General features: G+C 36.2%; 1 protein-coding gene across 2 annotated transcripts in view; it reads left to right on the plus strand.

Annotated features, from left to right (window-relative positions):
- DBF4 (DBF4 zinc finger) overlaps positions 1 to 13,077 on the plus strand; it is a 36,816-nt gene extending 23,739 nt beyond the window's left edge. The window contains exons 8-12 of one of the 2 annotated variants that reach the window (XM_041728215.1): positions 1,383 to 1,425; positions 4,668 to 4,796; positions 5,280 to 5,394; positions 8,730 to 8,854; positions 11,023 to 13,077. In XM_041728215.1, coding sequence (XP_041584149.1) covers positions 1,383 to 1,425; positions 4,668 to 4,796; positions 5,280 to 5,394; positions 8,730 to 8,854; positions 11,023 to 12,013 — 1,403 coding nt within the window. In that variant the 3' untranslated portion in view covers positions 12,014 to 13,077. Of the gene's footprint in view, positions 1 to 1,379; positions 1,426 to 4,667; positions 4,797 to 5,279; positions 5,395 to 8,729; positions 8,855 to 11,022 lie in introns of both variants that reach the window. The other variant, XM_041728214.1, reaches the window with a different exon arrangement.
- Positions 13,078 to 22,310: the final 9,233 nt, after the last annotated feature.

The following is a 22,310-nucleotide window of genomic DNA, read 5'->3' on the forward strand; positions in this document are numbered from 1 at the left end:
AAGGAATGTGTTTAGTAGGTCTTAGCTTTTTTTTAAGACTGTGGACCTCTGTGGCATGCTGGTGAAGCTTACAGACCCCTTTACAGAAAAAATTATTTAAAATCATTTTAAAAATTATTAGATTACTGAAAAAGTCAGGAAGTGAAATAAAGTCAAAATATTTTTAATTTGTAATGACGCTATACTTGATTTTTTTTAAACGTTTAAAACAAGTTTTAGCAGTGATTCTGATTGCTACTCTTAATTTTGAAGTGGTGAGCACAAATGATGCTTTGAGATATCTTTAATAACTAAGATGATCTGAAGGTATTTCTTTCATTTGGTTTTAGAATTACAGGCACTGCTAATATCCCTGTGATCCTGTTGCTTATATGCATAACTAGAGGAAGCATTAAATTTTAGGGATCAGTGGAATTAGAAGTTGGATTCTTTTCCTCTCATGATTCTCCTGAATTCTATTCATAGATTTTTGGGGGAATCCCCTCATTTTAAGAATCTCAGAGTATAGACAGAATTTCTTTGACTTCGGAAATGAACTGATACTTTAGAATACCAAACCTGAGACTTAGAACTGCGAGTTGAAATGAAATAGATAAGGCATAAAGATAGTCCTTGACTTAAGATGGTATGCCTTAAAATTTTTCAACTTTACAATGGCGCAAAAGCAATACACGTTCAGTAGAAACTGTACCTTGAATTTTGAATGTTGATTTTCTTTGGGGTGTGTAGTATGCCATTGGATAATCTCATGATGCTGGGCATTGGCAATGAACTGCAACTCTCATTCAGTCACGTGGTCAAAGGCCAAACAATATTGTTTTTTGCTTTTCATATAGTATTCAACAAATTACATCACATATTCAACATTTTTTATATAATTTTTTTAAAGATTTAATTTATTTATTAATGAGAGACACAGAGAGAGAGCGCGCAGCAGAGACACAGGCAGAGGGAGAAGCAGGTCTATGCAGGGAGCCTTACGTGGGACTCGATCCCGGGTCTCCAGGATCAGGCCCTGGGCTGAAGGTGGCACTAAACCGCTGAGCCACCTGGGCTGCCCTCAACACTTTTTTTTTAATAAAGTGGGTTTATGTTCAATGATTTTGCCCAACTATAGGCTAGTATAAGTATTCTGAGCATTTTTTAAGTTAGGCTACGGCTAAGCTATGGTGTTTGATAGGTGTATTAAATGCATTTGGAACTTAGGATGTTTTCAACTTAAAAGGGGTTTGTCGAAGTGTAACCCTAATTGTAAATTGAGGAAAATATCTGTACATGGTTTAATGAGATTTTCTTTAGCCAGAGTTTTTTGTTTTGTTTTTTTTTTTTAATTTCCTGCATTTGTACATATCTAATAATATGTTTTTTATGTTCTCAAGCAGGTAGACTCAAAAAACCTTTTGTAAAGGTAGAAGATACGAGTCAGTAAGTATCTGAGTTCAGTCAGTAATATATAAATGTAATATTAAAAGAGAAAATTAAAAAAAAAATTTAAGCTATCTCCTCTAATACTGTTAGGTCTCTTTATGTTACATTTATATTATACTTAATATACAGGTGGCATAAGTTGCAGAAAATAGCATAACTACTTTTTGCTCAAAAATTAAGAATTTTTAGCTGTTTCAGTATGCTATAGATGATAATTCCTTGAAATGTCTAGAGCAGTCATGAGAACAGCTCATTTCAAATAACCATTTACTAGCTAAATATACCATATGATTTAGAACTACTACTTAAAGATTGCTTCTACTTTTTGAAAAATATTAGGTGCTATTTGAAAGTAACATCTAATTTAGTAGCTTTCCTGAACTTATTCTAAAGTTTTATAGAGTAATCTTAATGAGGACTATTTACAGGTGAATTAATTTGGCATGGGAGATTTCGGTAACTTTTTCTTGACATTTTAGTTACTACTTTAGACATGTGTAATTAATTCTTTTGGGTACTCACTGAAGTGACAAAGATGTGTTGAATGCTGCTTTATACAAAATGTATTACTATGAAAAAAAAATGCAGTTCAAAAGTAGGCACCAGTACATGGAAAGACCTCTCATCATCTTGGGTTGGAAGACTTCATATTGCAAAGATGTCAGTCCTGCTTAAAGCGGTCTACAGATTCAGAATAATTCCTATCAAAATCCCAATGACGTTTTTGCAGAAAGAGAAAAATCCATTCTAAAATCCATACCAAATCATCCAAAGTAATCTTGAGAGGAAAAAAAAGTTGAAGATCTAAACTTTCCTGATTTGAGAATTTACTAAAAGCTATAGTAATCACAACAGCCTTGTTAATGATATAAAAACAAATGTGTAGACCAAAAGAAAAGAAAGAGCTAAGAAATCTTTACATGTGGGTCAAATGACTGTTGATAAGGATGTAAAGATCATTCAGTGGGGAATGGACAGTCTTCAGCAAATGGTATTGGAAAAACTACACATCCACATGCAGAATAAAATTGGACCATTAATTTATAACATGAAATTAACTCAAAATAGATCAAAGACCTAAAAGTTTAAAACTCTTGGAAGAAAATAGGGGAAAAGCTTTATGACATTGAATTTTGCAGTGATTTCTTGGATATGATGTGAAAAGCACAGCAACAAAGTTATAAATTTGTGTACACAACAGAGTGAAATGGGATGGAACCATGGAATGGGAGAAGATATTTGTAAATCATATATCTAACAAAATAAAATATGCAGGGGAACTTAGATGATGGAATGGGAGGACCTAAGCTTATGGCTTCTCTTGTGTACAACTGGTTAACACAGCCCTTCCATCCAAATAAATCAGAGAATGATCTGAAAGCTGGCAGAACAAACTTCACAACTATGTAGAGAAGAAGCTACATCTGAGACATTAGGAAGGGCAGAGATGGTGATTAGGAGCTGCCTACAAGAGGGAGGAAGCTGTAGGCCTTGGCTCTGAGAGGTCAAATCACTAGGGAGCCTTTTAGGGGAAGATTAATCCCCATAGGGTCTGGCTTTGAAAACCAGAGGGGTGAAATTCCTGACTTTGTATAACCTGTGAGCCTGGGATCCTCTAGCTTTAAAAGTCAGCTAGCTGACTCAGCACTGGGTAAGCTAGGAGGGCAAGTGATAGCTGGATCCCTACTCTTCAAGAGACAGCAGCCTGTGGAGAGGCAACGTAGAATTTACAGCTGGCATAATACCTGAGGCAAACAGGCACACTGAGTGATTTAGTGAATTGCTAAAATACTGCACCTGAAACTAGTAAGACTGTGTTAACTATACTGGAACTCAAATAAAAACCTAATTTATTTAAAGATGAAATATGAACGAGTCAACAACAGAAAATCAAATTATCAGTTTTTTGTATTTTGTTTTAAGATTTATTTAAGAGAAAGCATGCTTGCACTCCTGAGTATAGGGAAGAGCAGAGGGAGAGAATATCAGGCAAACTCCCTGCTGCCCACCTTGGTGCTCTGTCTCAAGGTGCATGAGATCATGACCTGAGCTGAAACCAAAATTCCGACCCTTAACTGACTGAGGCACTCGGTGCCCCTCAAATTATCAGATTTAAAAAGTGGGCAAAGGCCTTTACATTCCTTTAAGATAAACAAATTGCCAAGAAACACATTAAAGATGTTCAGCATCACTAATCATCAGAGAAATACAAGTGAAAACCACAATGAGATATCCATCGCCTCACACCCATTAGGAGGCTGTTATAAAAAAACGAAACAAAACCTTTAGAATTAAAAAAAAAAAAACAACCTTTAGAATAATAGGTATTGACAAGGAAGTGGATGGTTTAGAACCCTTGTGCACTGTCGATGGGATTATAAAATAGTGTAACCACTACAGAAAACAGTATGGATATTCTTCATAAAATTGGAACTGTGAGATATGATCTAGCAGTTTCACCTCTGGTTATATATCCAAGGAAATTGAAAGCAGGGTCTCTGAAAAGGTACTTGCACATGCAGCACTATTTATGGTAGCCGAGTGGCAGAAATGATCCATATGTCCATCAACAGATAAATGGATTATGTGATATATACATAAGATGGAATCTTATTCAACCTTAAAAAGGAATGAAATTCTGACACATGCTCTACAACGTGGATAAACCTTGAGGATATTATGCTGAGTGAAATAAAAGGAAAAATATTGCATGGTTCCACTTGAAGTACTTAAGAGTAGTCAGACTCATAAAATGGAATGATGATTGTCCGGGGTTGACAGAGAAGGGAGAATGGGGAGTTACTGTTTAATAGGTATGGAGTTTTTGAAAGATGAAAAGAGTTCTGGAGATGGATGATGTTAATGGTTGGAAAACACTGAATGTACTTAAAGCAGCTGAACTATAGTCCTAAAAAAGGATAAGATAGTGGCACCTGGCTGGCTCAGTTGGTAGGGCATGTGACTCTTGATTTCAGAGCAAGCCCCCTTTTGGGCAGAAAGATTACCTTAAAAAATGAAAAAGGTTAAGATGATAAATTTTATGGGTTATTTTACCATAATTAAATAAAATTTTGTGTTTTTTAAAAAAGAATAGATTTAGGAATTGGGAAGGGAAACGTGATTTCCATTATTTATTTTGGATTCCAGATAAATTCCATGATTTTGAAATACAAGATTTCAGTTGTATTTTTTTTATCATAAAGAATCTCATGTACTTCTCTTTTTGTTTTTTTATTTAGACTTTATAGACCATTTTATCTTCAGCTGACCAATATGCCTCTTATAAATTATTGTATTCAGAAGCCCTCCAGTCCATTTGATGTAGATAAGCCATCTAGCATCCAAAAGCAAACTCAGGTTAAACTAAGGTTGGTTTAACCCTCAAGTAATTTTTTTTTTCTTTTTAAGCCAACATTTAAAATAATTCATGTAATGCCATGATGGGATGTGTGTGTGTGTGTGTGTGTGTGTGTGTGTGTATTTGTGATCACTCTTAAGGTTTTTCCCCCTGTATATTTTTAACGCCCCTTTGTTGGATTAGAAGTCTAAATCTCTTTTAAGTATGTCACATTTAGACATGTTAGATCAGTAGATTAAGGTTGAACTGTGGCTTGCAAATATTTACAAATAATTAAAATGCATTACTCTTCCTAAGTGATCTGAAATACTCTAGAATATGCACTACGTTTTTTAGTTTGCTTCTCAATTTCTTAAAAAGAAATATATTTAAAAGTATTTGTTGATATAAATATCTGTGGAGATTATGGCATGTTTGATACATGAGGATTGTACATTCTATAAATTACTTTTAATGTTCAGCACTTAATTATTTCATCATATATTTCTATTAGAATCCAAACGGATGGCAATAAAGGTGGTGGAATCCCAGTTCAGCTCCAATTGAAAGAGAAGAAAAAAAAAGGATATTGTGAATGTTGCTTGCAGAAATATGAAGATCTTGAAACTGTAAATGTGATTTTGTATTTGGGGTTGATATTTCTAAAACTATGAATATTTACAATCTAAATTTTAGCTTATTTTTCTTACTGTGGTTTACAACTTGATAATGACTAAATAGCATGTATTTCTTTTTTATACTATTATCTTAAATTTTAGAAACCCAAAGTGGGAAAATGTATATTGAAAAGTAATTTTTATTCAATCAAATGTTTATTAAGTACCTGTGTTGTACCAATCACTACTCTGGAATACGCAGTATTGAACAAAAGAAACCAGTTCTCTACCTTTGTGAAAATTACATTCTATGGCAGGGAAGGAGAGATAGCTAACCACATGGTAAGAAAATAATTAGGTATATATAGGGAGAATATCAGATGTATTCAGTGAGAAACTATCAAGCAGGAATGGGGCTATAGGTATTTATTTAGACAAGGAATAGCTAACTGATCAAGAGATGTTTGAGTAGAAACCTAGGAAGTGAGGGAATAAGATTTGTGGATATTGAGCAGTATAAAAAGTGTTAAACTGATGGATGGGATTAAAGAAACCATTAAACTAATGGTGAACACCTGGCGGAAGTGTTGAGACTTGGTCAGATTGTGAATATAATCTAAAGGTGGGGCAAAGAGGTTTTGCCAAGTGGATTCAATGTTGGGAGTGAGTAGAAGATGCTTCAGGCCAGAGCAATTAAAAAATAGGTTTATGATTTACTAACGGAAGGATGAGAAGAAAGTAGAGATTATTCTTTGAAGTAGCAGAAAGAGAATATTTGGAAGGCGATTTGGGATGAAGATAGACTTTTGAAGATGCAAACTATTTATAGTTTGTCAAGTGAAATAAAAAAAGAGCTTTGGATCCATGCTGCCCAGGTTTGTATCCTGGTTTCCTGTTTGTGTGACCTTGGACAGTGGCAGGCTCTGCTTATTAAATTTTAGTTGTTACTATTTAAGTTGTTCATTCTAGTAGGTAGGTGTAGTAGGTAAGTAGCACTAAAACGTGCTTGATTTGGAAGAAGATGGTGGGGAAGTTAAGGAGAATATTTATAAATATCTAGGGGATAACCTATCTCTTTTCAGACTCTAAATTGAAGTTTTATTTTTTAATAACTCAAAATATATTTGTGTTTTGTTCTCATAATAAAATATGATTAAGATGATTTTTTTAAAGATTTTATTTATTCATGCATGAGAGACACACACAGAGAGAGGCAGAGACAGGCAAAGAGAGAAGCAGGCTCCGTGCAGGGAGCCCAATGTGGGACTCAATCCCAAGGCAGACACACTCAACCACTGAGCCACCCATGCATCCCATTTTAAGATTGTTTTCATTCAGAAGCTAATTCTATTTCAAATATTTCCCTTCCAAAAATCATTTTGAAATTTAAATTAGAGATTAGTCCCTAAATCTTTGCTGTTATTACAATAGAATAATTTACAAGGATTTTTTTTTTAAGATTTTATTTATTTATTCATGAGAGACACAGAGAGGCAGAGACATAGGCAGAGGAAGAAGCAGGACTTAATGCAGGACTCGATCCCAGGACCCTGGGATCACAACCTGAGCCAAAGGCAGACACTCAACCACTGAGCCACCCAGGTACCCCAGGGATGTTTTCCTTAATATCACTTTATAATCTTAATTTAATGCTCAGAAAACATTGGGACAAAAAATAAAAAACCTTGGTCACTGATTGACACAAGGAAGGAAACTTAGTAGTAGATGATGAGATTGGTATTTTAAAATCATTTTTTATTAGTTTTTATGTATATTTCCTTAGTCACTGAGAATAGAATGCTCTTGTTTTTTGAATCTTAGATTTCACAGTGCTTCATTTCCACCTGCATCAGGGCATTCATTTAACAAATTTGATTACTGGCAATTAAGCAACAACAAACAGGCAAACATATTCCCCTTAGATATCTTATGGTTTAACAGAGAAGGTAGATCTAAAACAATGCGCTTGCAAGTAGGATAGTGATAGTGTCACAAAAGTAAAGTGAACAGTACAGTAGTAATAATGAGAGTACTTAAGGTAGGATGAGGGGCATAGAAATAGAAAGCTCAATTAAGAAAAGTAATATTTAAATCAAGACTAAAAAAGGATGAATGATAAGAGGTAGGGTTGAGAATAGGGGGCAGCTTTACAAAAGCTGGAGATTTCTCCCAAGAACAGGAATAAATGGATTGTGAACTTAAAAGGTTAATGTTTCTTTTTAAATTTTAATCCTTTCTCATCTATTTAGCATTACTGACCATAGATAATTTGTATGTGGTAAATTTTTCAGGTAATAATTCAGAATACTATTTTTTTGTGATCACTGGAGAATTTAGTTTTTGGATATACAATCAGATCATCAAAAGTTACATGAAGCTGGAGTAACAGAAATGATCATCTTGGTACAGCCTTCTAAGTGGTGTACAGCCTTTTAGATTCAATTCCTTGATCAGCTGACAGAAAAGTAATAAAATTAGCCTGAAGCCTCTATACCTCTTTAGGGGGAGCTTTATTTCCTTGGAGTTTTATCCCAGTGCACTGAGCTTGTTTACTTTTGTTCTTCACCATTCTTAAGACTGAGAATAACTATCAACTATATTTCAGTTTTAAAAAAAAGAAAGGCTGAGAATAAATTATATATCCTCTGTTATAAGCATTGGGTAGTTGCTCATTTACGATCGATTTACGATCATTTACTTGCTCGTTCTCATATATTTTCCTCAAATAAATTTTTTTTAATTTTTTTTATTTATGATAGTCACACAGAGAGAGAGAGAGAGAGAGAGAGAGAGGCAGAGACACAGGCAGAGGGAGAAGCAGGCTCCATGCACCGGGAGCCCGACGTGGGATTCTATCCAGGGTCTCCCGGATCTCGCCCTGGGCCAAAGGCAGGCGCCAAACCGCTGTGCCACCCAGGGATCCCAAGAAATTTTTTTTTATACTTAACAACATTCATTGTACTTCATTTGTTTTTGTAAACTGCCTTCTGGACTCTTGTTATGTTAAAGTATAATATTTATTTAATATTTTATAAGCCCTACTATATTTAGGGGTAATTGTATAAGGATAAAATAAAGGGGAAGAATTTCTCAATATTAGCACACTGTAAATTTTAAATGTTACTGTTGTATTTGTTCATCTTTATCTTCATTTTCTGATGTAGTTTATTCGTTGGCAATTCATTTAAACCACAAATTTACTTAACATTCTTTGAAGTTCCAGTAAGGGACATTTCTTTAGAGTAGTTATTAGAAATCTAGTTTTAGGAGCATGAAAATATTAGAAAACTTGAACAAAAAGAAATCTATTGGCTTTAATATATGGCTTATATGCTTTTTTGTTTCAGCATCTTCTAAGTGAACAACACAGAAACTTTGCACAGAGTAATCACTATCAAGTTGTTGATGATATTGTATCTAAGTTAATTTTTGACTTTGTGGAATATGAAAGGGACATGCCTAAAAAGAAAAGGTAATTTATCAACCTAAGTTTTAAATTGTACTGGCATATTAAACAATTTCATTAAACTAAAAATAATCCAAAGTTTTCTGTTCTTAAGAAGAAGAATAATAAATTTTCAGAATGTAAAGAACTGATTACTTCTTTTCTCTTCACTCCCACCACCCCTTCTCCACTACCAAAAGTGCTTCTTTTAGATTAAGGTTTTCATCTTAATGTTAGAGTCTAAAAAACCAGACAGTAAATATTTTAGTTTTTGAACCATAACATCTTTCTTTCAACTACTTAGCTTTTTGTCATTGTAAAACGAAAGCAGCTTCAGACAATGTGTAAATGAAGAGATGTGGCTGTGTTCCAATAAAACTTCAGATTTGGTCCATATCTTATTTAGTTTATTAGCTTCTGGTCTAGGACCATAAAGTTTACTGACTACGTGAACTAAAAAAAACTAGAATTTTTAGTTAATCTTAAGGAGTTTAAATAAACTTCCTCCACTTAACCTCTAATAGGTCTTCTTTATACTTTCACTGAATACATTTTACTTAAGTTCTACTTGCCGATAATTACTAATGGTTCTGACAGGACTTTAAGTGTGAATATAGTGCTGTTCATTGATAGTTTACTGCACATTGACTAAATGATCCTGGTTAGATTGTCCCTATAAATCCAAGCTTAAAAAAAAATTCTTTTAAATGCTAAAATTGATAACTCATTAGGTTATTCAGTCCTTATATCTGTTTTTATTTATTTGTTTTTTTTTTAATATTATTTATTTATTCATGAGAGACACAGAGAGAGATAGAGAGGCAGAGACACAGGCAGAGGGAGAAGCAGGCTCCATGCAGGGAGCCTGGCGTGGGATTCGATCCTGGGTCTCCGGGATCGTGCTCTGGGCAGAAGGCAAGTACCAAACTGCTATGCCACCCGGGCTGCCCCATTATATCTATTTTTATACTAATCTTAAGGCATAAGGATGATTAGAAAATTGGATACCAAGGTACAGCTTTTGAAAATTAACTGGGAAGTCTTGACTTATATCTAGGTAGAACAGTTTCTAAACTTCATATTTCTGTAGCATTCAGAATGGTTTTTCATGGGTGACTTAATAATATGATATTTGGAGAGGAGGCATATTTTCAACTATTAAAACTATATCGGCTACTGTAAGAATATAAAATGCCCTAAAAATTTAATCTGCAAAATTCTGAACTAGTACTTGGATATAAGCTGGTTTTTCCTTAATTATATTATCTGCACAATTTTTATCTGTGTACAAGTCACCTAAACATCTTTAGACCTTAAACACCTAAAGCAGTATTGGACTAATATTTTCAATTTTTAATACTCCCATTTGTTCAAGAGGAATCTTAAGTGAAAGTATAAACAAATATAAAAGGGTCCATGCTGGTTTCGAAGAGGCAGACTGAATTCTGTATTTCTCTAGTGTTATCTGTGATACGTATAACATAAAAACATCGGTAGTGAGCTGGTAATATATAATTTAGGATTGTGTAATACAAACTAGCATACCAAGAATATTAAGAGACTCCATGAAGAAGAGGTTTTCAGGTCAAATACACATGTGAAATTTCAGGATTACTATTTTTGTCATTTATAGAGTATCTTGGTGTCTTTACACCAAGTTCCTGGCTTGATTTGTTCTTATATATTTTGTACTTAAATATAAATGAGTATATGTTTCTGCCCTATCTCCCAATAAATACTCATTTTTTACATTGTTAAGTAAAAAGACAATATTGATATAAATGAAAGCATAGAAGTTAGGATATTTTTCAGGATGAAAACAAAATTGAGAGCAGAACCAAATCCCTTTACTGTCATCTTTCTTTGAATTACATGGTGGAAGTAGTTTTAAACACCACATTTAAGATACTGGTTACCTCTGAGAGGAAGGAGAAGAAAATGGATGAGAATAGGGGGTACACTAGAGTTTTCAGCTGTGTCTATAAAGCTTTAGTACTTGAAAAACATCTGAAGCAAATTCAGCTAACTACTAAGATTTCAGTATTTTTATTTTTATTTTATTTTTTTTAGATTTCAGTATTTTTATAATATTTTCTAAGTTAAGTAGGTTTCATAAATAGTTTTAAAAGATTTTTAATTTGACTTTTAAAATCTCAGGAATTTTTTATAGCAGTTTTTTCTTTTTGTTTTTAAAGAATAAAATACAGCATTGGATCCCTTTCACCTATTACAGCAAGTGTCCTGAGAAAGTCTGAACCAAGAGAAAAGCTAGAATTGCAACATATTTCTCAGAAAGACTTCAAGGAAAATAATGTGCAGGTAATTGAGCAGCGTTTCCTGTATAAAGAAATCCAGGAACCTGAACAGAAGTTTGTGTCTGTTTCAGAATGTGTCCCCTCCCCTTCAAGTGAATTGAGAAGACTGGATGAGAAAGTAACTAGTAAATGTTCTACGTTCAATCCAGCTGAAAATGACATAGGACAAAATTTTACACATCTGCCTCTGCATAAAAATAAACAGGAATGCATTCTTGACGTTTCTAAACATAAATTAATGACAAATGAAAAGGACTTCAAAGAACTAAGGGTAGATAATTGTCCACATAGGCTGCAGACCTCTGTAAAAGTTTCTCATGTCAGTAGTATGGATAATACTGCATCTCAGCCAAAACAAAAGTCAGATACTGAGCTTTTTTCAGCAAAGGATCTGAAGGAAAAGGACCTTCTTTCAATATTTGGTCATGATTCTGGTCGGTTAGCAGTAAACAGTTTACAGGAGCACCTAACAATTCGGGCAAAGACTCCATCCCGAAGTCCCCCTGAGGAGCCCAATGAATGCAACTTCAGCAATATGGATGGTTTACAAACTTCTGGTACGATCCATCGGAAAGTGAAAATATTATTAGGAAGAAATAAAAAAGAAAATCTGGAACCAAATGTGGAATTAGATAAAAGAACTGAATTTGTTATTACACAAGAAAGAAACAGAATTTGTAGTTCACCAGTACAATCTCTACTAGACTTGTTTCAGACTAGTGAAGAGAAGTCAGAATTTTTGGGTTTCACAAGCTATACCGAAAACAGTGGTATATGTGATGTTTTCGATATTTGGGAAGAAGAAAATTCAAATAATTTGTTGTCAATGTTTTTCTCTTCCCCTTCAACTTCTACATTTACTGGTTTTTAGACTAAAAAGTAAATACCTTCTGGAAGTGGTGAAGATCATATTCTTGAAATTTTTATAAATATGTGTAAAAATACTTAGTTTTTTTTCTTTTTTGTCAACTTTGTTTACAGAACCAAGTGTAAATGTTAACAATAAAGATGATGTTTGCGTTTTTCTACAGAATTGAATACCTATTATAGAAAAATCATAGAATAAACTTGTGGTTCGTTTTACATACTATGTATTAAGAATTATGAATAGTAATTGTTAAGTGTTACTGAAAACTAATTTCAAGTGAAATTTTGGGAATATACCAATATTTAGTATTATAAATTTGGATATACTCTAATTCTTTCTGAAGTATTAAAATAGATTCTCATAATAACATGGGAATATTGCTTTTAAAAATCTAATTTTCATACAAAAGGAAAAAAATTTTTGTTTGGGTTCTGGAAATCTTTAGTATTTGATATTTGACCTAGTTGGACCATGCTGGTGCGTTGGCACTGAGAGAGTTAGGTTATTTGCAGGGGTAAATAGAAGCCATAAAGGAAAAACTTAGCCAGATTACTAAATGGAACAAAACAATTTTTCCACTATTAATTATTTACCTTTAGAAATAAATTCTTCCAAAAATGACTCATCCCTTAATTTGGGTCAGGAAATGAAAGAGGGAGGATAGCATTTAACTCTAAATAAAAGTGTTGAAATATATATGAAGATTGCTTCTGATCAGGTACTTGGCAAGTCAGTAACTTAGAGAATTTTCAAATATAAGAGAAATTTCAACTTACTTTAGATAGTAGAGGCATTTGCCTTGGAGTGTGTTCTTACAGGGGTGAGACATTTACAGCTGACATTTTTCAGAATCAAAGTTGGTTCCATTGAATATTACATAAATATATTATTAAAAATTAACTGATTACCCATCATAATTTTTTGAAATCCTGTATGGCTCCCAGCATATTAGTTCATATGTTTTGTTGTGTGTATTTTGACTGTTTGGAAGTCTCAGAAATACTAGCTTTTCAACAATTTTACTGGTAATACTAGTACATTAAGTAGGATCACTGAAATGTTCTTTTTTTTTTTTTTTTTTCTTTTTAAAGATTTATTTATTTATCCATGAGAGACACACAGAGGCAGAGACATAGGCCAGAGGGAGAAGCAGGCTCCCTGTGGGGACCCTGATGCAGGACTTGATCCCGAAATCCTGAGATGACACCCTGAGCTGAAGGCTGATGCTCAACCGCTGAGCCACCCAGGTGTCCCTGAAATGTTCTTTACAGTGCATTTATGCAAACCTCGTTTCCGTTGTATAATTACTATACCATTTTCTATCACAAATCCATGTGTGTATATGTAAATCTATGTCACGTTTTACAGACAGCTTCTAAAAACCTAGATGCAACTGCGGGAAATTATTTGTAGAAGGTATTTTTCCCTCTTATTTTTCCTAATAATTGAGAGGTAATTAAACTTGCACTATGATCCTTGCTCCAAATAGTTTCTTTGGTTTGCTGTGGCACCGTTTGCCTTAGTTGTATTTAATGTGGCGTAAGAGATTTAAACTCAAGACCTTCCCACCCAGTAGTTAAGAGTTGTTAAACTTTATTTTCACACTATTTTTAAGTATTATTTTAAACACTGGACTTGAAAACACCTTCACCCAAGATCTTCATAATAAATATTTTACATTTTTAAAAATGCTTAAATTTCAGTTGGTAGTAGCAGGATCACCATGTAGAATTTGTGTGGATTGTGTTATGCACATGGGTGTCCAACCAAGCAGGAGATGGTAGGTAGTAATTCAGCCTCCAGTGCTCAGTAAGTACTGTGCCCTGGCAAATGAAGTTGCACCCACGTAGAGGCATGAATGAATACCTTTTAATTTTTTCCAAGGCACAGGGGCACCTGGTCAAGGTGCCTTTCGGGTTGTGTTTACCTAAGCACTTAGTTTGGTTCCGAGATTTGTTCACAAAAGGACACAATCTTTAATGTAGCAAGGCATCTTCAGAAGTCAAGCTTCAAAGATCCTCAGCAGAGTAAAAAGAAAACTTGGTTTGCTTGATAGAAAGTGACAAGCTCTGCCAAAAGCGTCTAGACAAATCCCAGCAAGCGCATGATAGGTTTTCTTTGATAACAAGAGCATTGAAGTGGAAAGGTGTTAAGAAAAAAAAGGCACCCTAATTAACTCAGCTGTGGGCAACTGACATGGTAGCAAAGTTGGTGGCTCTTTTTCCAGGAGTAGCTACAAAGTGGCAGTGAAGACAATGTGGCTTTGTGTTTCAAAATGTTTATTTTTCTAAGGTAATAAGTTGTAGCAGATGTATATTTTACATGTCAGTAGAATATTTTAAATGGTGCAGCCCCAGTGGCTCAGTGGTTTAGCGCTGCCTTCAGCCTGGGGCATGACCCTGGAGACCTGGGATCGAGTCCCACGTCGGGCTCCCTACATGGAGTCTGCTTCTCCATCTGCCTGTGTCTCTGCCTCTCCTCTGTGTCTCTCATGAATAAATAAAATCTTTTTAAAAAAATATTTTAGGGATCCCTGGGTGGCGCAGCGGTTTGGCGCCTGCCTTTGGCCCAGGGCGCGATCCTGGAGACCCGGGATCGAATCCCACGTCGGGCTCCCGGTGCATGGAGCCTGCTTCTCCTGCCTGTGTCTCTGCCTCTCTCTCTCTCTCTGTGTGACTATCATAAATAAATAAATAAATTTAAAAAATAAAAAAAAATATTTTAAATGGCTTTTGAAGCCAATATCTTTTTTGAATAATGTAGATTAGTATATTAAAATAATTTATGGAACCATATGTAGATGTTATTAATCCTAATGTTAAAATTTGCAGAGAATCTTGATGAGTGTCAGGACAGTATCTAGTTTTAAAAGGAATAGGAAAGAGGATGTTATATATAACACTTTAAAACCACTGAGCTTGAATCCTTATTTCTGGAAATATGAGATTATATGCTATCAGATAAAAAAGTTTTTAAAAAACACTTTGGTGCTAGGATGGATGTGTAGTTAATACTATTCTATCCAAAGAATATAATAAATGTATTTAAATATAAGTTTCTATAAATACAGTTTGGTGAATGTGAGACAAAAGAAAATTTTGTTTCACTTCAGTTAGGAATCATTCCAATGCTATGTTTCACTAGTAGAGTGTAAAGTAAGGATGATATTTCCCCTCCCAAAAGAGATGGAAAGATTTTTTTTTTTTTTTTTTACTTTTTATAGTAGGCTTCATGCTTAGCATGGAACCTAATGTGGGGCTTGAACTCACAACCCTGAGATCAAGACCTGAGCCAAGATCAAGAGACAGATGCTTAACTGACCTAGCCACCCAGGCACCCTGGAGATGGAAAGATTTTTAAGAGTAATGTAAACTAAACCCTCACTGGGCTAGTGAGATCTTAAATCATGGAATTACCAGGTTAAAAAGGTCTGAAAGAATGCTGGTTACATAATAGGTTGTTCAAGAGATATTGAGGCCAAATTACTTTAGATATCAGCCACTTAATAGACTTACTGGTGTTGAAGTCTTTGCTATGACCAATAATGTATGAGCCAAATGCTGTGATTACATTATTTGTCATGGAGAGTGGGGCAGGGATTGAGAAGGAATGGCATAGTATAAAAACTAGATCAAATGAAAGAGCAGGCTAGCCTTTTAGCTGCATTAGTTGGAGTGTTAAATGCTGTTACACAAAAAGTAATATAGCGTTTGTTTCCACAGATTCCAACCAAAAAGACTTTTGCATAAAGAGGCAGTATTATGCCCACCTACATGACTATACAGACTAGTAATTTTGCACATGTCAGGTTGAAAAGCAAAACTTAGACTCTTGCAAACAAGGGCCATTCATGAGCATTAATTTTGTAAGCAATATTAGAAGGAAGTAGCTTCCTTAAAATACCATGCAAAAAAATAGGAAAAATCTAGGAAGAGCACTGGGCAATTAACAATGCAAAAAGAATCTGATAAGATGTATTACTTGAGCAAGAAAAACGTACTCCAGTTTTGAACACTGGGAGAATAGTGTGGGCCCAAAACAACAAGCTTTGAATAGTAAGAACCAGATTAAGACAAACCGCCGTGTCTATTAAAAGATTCCACAATTCCTTTGTGAAGAAAGAAAGTGGAAATTATCAAAGTCCCTCAAAGTTTATTTCATTTGGTTGTGCTTAAGTGTATAGTAAATTGCAATTTAGTTTATGTTAACTGTGCCTAGTATGATAAACTTGCCATCTATTGTGCTTGACTGGTCTCGACAGATTGTGCCATGTCAGTGTAGGTGTGTTTCTGGCAGGTTGAGTATTTGGCAACAGCAGAAACTTCAGCTTCGGTAAATAGGAACTCATGCTAACAAGCCCGTCCGGTACTTTTTTTCCTGCCACCATAATCCTTTTGCTCATGTACCCATTGTGCCAGCATTGGAGTGGCATTAACATGTGATATGAAGATGCTTACACTTCATGCCCACCCCCATATACCATCTGCCATTACCCCTTGTACTAAGTCTTCAGATCTTTTTCTTTCCACATCTCTTAACAGCCAGCCATGTCATTTCTCACTGCTCAGCAGTCCATATATATTCTAAACTTAGGCCAGTTTTCTTCCCATACAAAGGCAATGACCAGAGGTATACCACTCGAAGCTCTGCCTATGAGGAAGATTCTCTTGTGACTGACTGGCTTTCAGCGCCACCACTGAGTGGAGCTGTATGGCAGCTACCATATATGTTCAGTCTGCACCCACAGAAGCAACTAATCCCCTGACTTAAGTTTGGGGTTTTCCTCCTAGTTCATCTGATCAAGGGGATGCAACCTGAGGGAGAGGAACTGATGCAATAGCATGGATGACATGGGGCCCTGGGCTCCCTGCTCATTTCTTGAGCTCTTTGGTCTTACTCTAGCTCCATCCTGGATATGCCAATTCCAGCTTACGATGGGTTATTGGTGCACCTGCCCCATCTGATGAGAGGTCTGATAGAACTTCAGCTTATGACTGGCAATTGTGACCACATGACGGTTTTTGAAACCCCACAGACCGGCTCTTGTCTCCCACATGTTATTTCATACAACAAACTATTTTTGTTTTTCCAAAAGTACCTAATTCTCCACTGAAGATGGCATAGCCTTACTCTAAGCCTCCAGAGAAAGTTGTCACTTCCCTATTGGGGTTCTCCATAAAGTCCAGTTTTCCTACCACTGATACCTCTCAAGTCTTTGAACCTGCCAGGATATGTGACTGCAGAGTTATTTTTTGCTCACAGCTGGCAGCCTTTCATACCTTGGGTGGAAGCAGTACTCCCATTTGGAATATACTCCCTCCAGAATCTGAAGAGGCTTACCAGCATTATATTTCCTTCATTATTTGGGAAGTTCAGGATGCAATAATTTGTTTTACCTTGAGTGGGGTGTCCTGGCATACCCTTGACCACTGGAACTCTAAAAATGTTATTGATGTGACAAGTCCCTGAATCTTCTTAGGGTACATCTCTCACCTGCTAGAGGACATGTGCCTAAACAAAATTTCCAACTTCTTATTCATATGGTCTGATAAATATTATAGCATCAGTATAATGGATTAACATGATGTTCTCAATGGCAACCTCTTCAAATTATAACAAAGGGCAAGTAAAATGTGTACTGTAATCTTTTCCATGTGCATGCAGTCTGTTCCTGATTTTTTAATTTTTTTTTCCTGACTCGGATGGAAAACTATGCATCCACCCAAACAATGGCTGTATATCATGTACTTGAGGTGTTCATTTGCAATGAAAACGATATCACATCTGGCACTGCATCTGCAGTGCAGGCTACACTTAGTGCAGTTTGTGGCAGTCTACTGTTTATAACCCAAATGAAGAGGATGGAAATCAACCGTCTTTAGATGTATAACAGAGGATTAATTTCCTCCATCACCATTCCCCCAGATTAAGATTTTATTTTTGATGTATTACTTTGGCTTGGCTAAGAAAGGCAGCTTTAGATTCTCACTTGGTCTTTTCTTTTTTCTTTCTTCTTTTCAATTTCTATTTGTCAATTTTTTCTTTTCTTTTTTTTTTTTTTTTTTTTTGTTTTTAATTTTTTCTTTTCTTTTGGTCTTGTCCACTATGATTCTTACCCTTTAGGTCAGAGATACAAGGTGGATGATTTACTAAAATATTTTCTAATGAAACATTTCAGAGGCTAAGCAAATGACATTGCTGATCCATTCTTAGCCAAAGCTTGGCCAGGACTCCATTTATTACCCGGCTCCCATATGCCCCACCATAATAGGTGCTTGGAGTCCCAGGTATCACTGGCAGTTCAGACCCTGCATCCAACAGTTATTTGGGTATTCTTACCCCTTTCCCCTGTGCAGTTACCCAGGTAAATGGAGGTAAGTCTCTTTAGGGAAGAGCTAAGGGAATCGTTACCATGTGTATGTGTACTTGACATGTGATGCTGGGTCCTTCTCTTGGGGACATGATTTTTCCTTTAGTTGGTGGTTTTTGAGTTGAAAAACTGACTCAAGTCTGGAAATAGAGGATCATAATTCTTGTTTAAAGCAATTTCCCTCAGCCTCCTGAGGCTGATTTTAATGGAGCAAGTTGAAAAATGACTTTGTTATTATCCATACATTTTGCTTTTAAAAAGATTATTTATTCATTCATTCATTCATTCATTCATTCATTCATTCGAGACACAGAGGCAGAGACATAAGCAAAGGGAGAAGCAGGCCCCCTGTGGGGAACCCAGTATGGGACTCCATCCCAGGACTCCAGAATCACCCTGAAGGCAGTCGCCCAACCGCCACCCAGGCGTCCCTACATTTTGTTTCTAAAGGAAGCATGTTCTATTAACCACCTCCACAATTCTTGATATTAACTATCTGGCATTAGTCTTGGGAATACATTTTTGATTTGACACCAGAACAAAGGCAACAAAAATAAACAAGCAGGACTGTATCAAACTAAAAAAACTTTTGCACAGCAAAGGAAACCATCAACAAAATGAAAAGACAACCTACCAAGTGGGAGGAAATATTTGCAAATCATATTCTGATAAGGGGTTAATATCCAGAATATATAACTAAGTCCTGCAAATCAATAGCAAAACAATTTGATTAAAAACTGGGTAGAGGGCAGCTCTGGTGGCTCAGCGGTTTAGCGCCGCGCCTTCAGTCCAGGGTGTGATCCCAGAGATCCGGGATTGAGTCCCACATCAGGCTCCCTGCATGGAGCCTGCTTCTCCCTCTGCCTGTGTCTCTGCCTGTGTGTGTGTGTGTGTGTGTGTGTGTCTATGAATAAGTAAATTAAAAAAAAAAACTGGGTGGAGGGGCAGCCCCAGTGGCCCAGCGGTTTACCGCCGTCTTTGGCCTGGGGTGTGATCCTGGAGACCCGGGATCGAGTTCCGCGTTGGGTTCCCTGCGTGGAACCTGCTTCTCCCTCTGCCTGTGTCTCTGCCCCGCCCCCCACTCTCTGTCTGTCATGAATAGATAAATAAAATCTTTTTTTTAAATTTTTATTTATGATAGTCACACACACAGAGAGAGAGAGAGAGAGAGGCAGAGACATAGGCAGAGGGAGAAGCAGGCTCCATGCACCGGGAGCCCGACGTGGGATCCGATCCCGGGTCCCCAGGATCGCGCCCTGGGCCAAAGGCAGGCGCTAAACCACTGCGGCACCCAGGGACCCCCCCCCCCTTTTTTTAAATTTTTATTGATAAATAAAATCTTAAAAAAAAAACAAAACTGGGTAGAGGAACTCAATAGAAAATTTTCCAAAGAACACACGCAATTTATTCACCTCTGTGAATAAAACTTGAAGACTGTACAGCAGAAATTGGATATGCTCATTCTGACATAAAACAAAAGTTGTTGGGGAGCCTGGGGGTTTTAGCGATTTAGCGCCGCCTTTGACCCGGGTGTGATCCTGAAGACCTGGGATCGAGTCCCGCATTAGACTCCTTGCATGGAGCCTGCTTCTCCCTCTGCCTGTGTCTCTGCCTCTCTCCCTCTGTGTGTCTCTCATGAATGAATAAAATCTTTAAAAAACAAAAACAAAACAAAACCACAAAAGTTTTCTGGGGCTCCTGGGTGGCTCAGTCAGTTAAGCGACTGTCTGCCTTTGGCTCAAGTCATGATCCCAGGGTCCTGTGTTAGGCTCTCTGCTCAGCAGGGAGTCTGCTTCTCCCTCTCTCTCTCTGCCTGCTGCTCTGCCTACTTGTATGCTCACTCACTCTCTGTCAAATAAATAAAATCTTTTAAAACTAACAAAAGTTTTCCTAATATTACAACTTATTTGCATTTGCATACTAAAGAACTAAACTAAGAGGCTATGTTCAAAACTAACAGAAATACCAAGAAACCACTCAAGAACCTTGATGATGACATAAGGATCGGTTTGAACTTGATCTGTGAATCCAGACTCCAGAAGTACAAGTGGCCCTATAAATCAGAGTTAACATAAAGGGGCAAAAAAACTATGGCTTTAGTTTTCTCTAACTTTCTAACTCCTAACTCTTGGTGTTAAGACTGGCAGGGCTGGGGCATATGGGCTTCCTCCAAAACTACTGCACTTTCATGTTCATTCACTGCAGTATTATTCACAATAGCCAAGATATAGAAATAACGTAAATGTCCACCAACAGATGAATGGATAAAGAAGATATGGTATATGCATACAATTTAAAATTAGTCAGCCCTGGGCAGCCTGGGTGGCTCAGCGGTTTAGCTCTGCCTTCAACCCAGGGTGTGATCCTGGAGACCCGGGATCGAGTCCCACATCAGGCTCCCTGCATGGAGCCTGCTTCTCCCTCTGCCTGTGTCTCTGCCTCTCTCTCTCTCTGTGTCTCTAATGAATAAATAAATTTATTTAATGAATAAATAAATTTAAAAATCTTTAAAAAAGATTAATAATATCTGAGAATCAGTGTAAAAAAACATGGTGACTATATTTGATAACACTGTGTTAACTGATTGAAATTTGCTAATAGAACTTAAATGTTCCCATCCCCCCACCAAAAATATATGTGAGGTGATGAATGTGTTAATTAACTAGATGGGAATCAAAAAATTCACTAAAAACCATATAATATCAAATATAAGTACATAGAAAATAGGCAAGATGTGGCCAGAAGCACATTACTATAAAGAGCTTCAAAGGACTTTCTCTCCGTATAGGATGAGAACCTTTGTTCTGAAATGTCACTGAGACAACTTTACTCCTGCCCCTCCCCACCACAACACATGCCTTGGAGAAACTGTGTAGTTCATAGCACAGGTATCTTCTCATTTACTTTGCCTCTCAGGATGTCCATTCTGTGCCAAGAAGATGAAGTTATTTAAAGGCATGTATTTATTCATTAAAATAATGTGTAAACCCATGGACTACGCAATTCCTCATTCTGGTATCTGTTTTAGAGAAATGCTCACAACAGATGCACAGTGAAGCATTGCTTATAACAGTAAGAGACCTTTAAATAAAAAATATGGAGTATACTTAGAACAGCACAATATTTATAAAACCTGTAAAATTAATTATTCCAAATAAGATAATTGAGTTAAGAATTTAGGTCTATTATGTAGACGATGAAGATAATTGGCTTTTCCAGGCTCTTGGGTGGTTGTTTTCTGTTTTTCAAGATTTATCTATTTTAGAGAGAGAGAGAAAAAGAGTGTAAGCTGGGGGGGGGGGGAGGGCAGAGGGAGAGAGAGAGAATCTCAAGCAGACTCCCCAGAGTGTGGAGCCAGATGCGAGGGTCAATCTCACAACCTGGAGATCATGACCCAAACTGAAACCAAGAGTTTGTGGCTTAACCACCTACCCGGCCATCCAGGTGCCTGCAGGGCCTTGGGTTTCAATTCTCTTTTACTGTAGCTGCCATGAAATCTGCATTAAGGGGTAAAGTGTACCAAAGAAATCTTTCAGCCCTCATTCAGGCTATAATTGCATGTCATATATAAAATTCTTAAGTATCTCATGCATTTGAAAATTTGGGTAAATTTTTTTTTGAAATGACAATAAGATCATTGAGATGTGATTACCTAAGTATGATAAAATGTTCTCTCAAGGGAGAAAAGAGTACTTCTCTACTGTTTGCTTATAAAACTATGTCTAAGTTGTATTTAATTCTGAACACCACACTTTAGCTGGGACATTGACATATTGGAGTGTCTTTTCAAATCATCATGATGGAAACCTGAAAACATGTCACAAGATGCAGAGGTAAAGTTTTCTTCCACTGGGGAAAGAAAAAACATCTCCACAGAGCATCATGTGTAATATTCTTCTGCATGCTTTATAAGACCAGAATTAGGATGGA

This window comes from Vulpes lagopus, chromosome 13 (genome assembly GCF_018345385.1).
Source record: "Vulpes lagopus strain Blue_001 chromosome 13, ASM1834538v1, whole genome shotgun sequence".
Lineage (NCBI taxonomy): Eukaryota > Metazoa > Chordata > Mammalia > Carnivora > Canidae > Vulpes > Vulpes lagopus.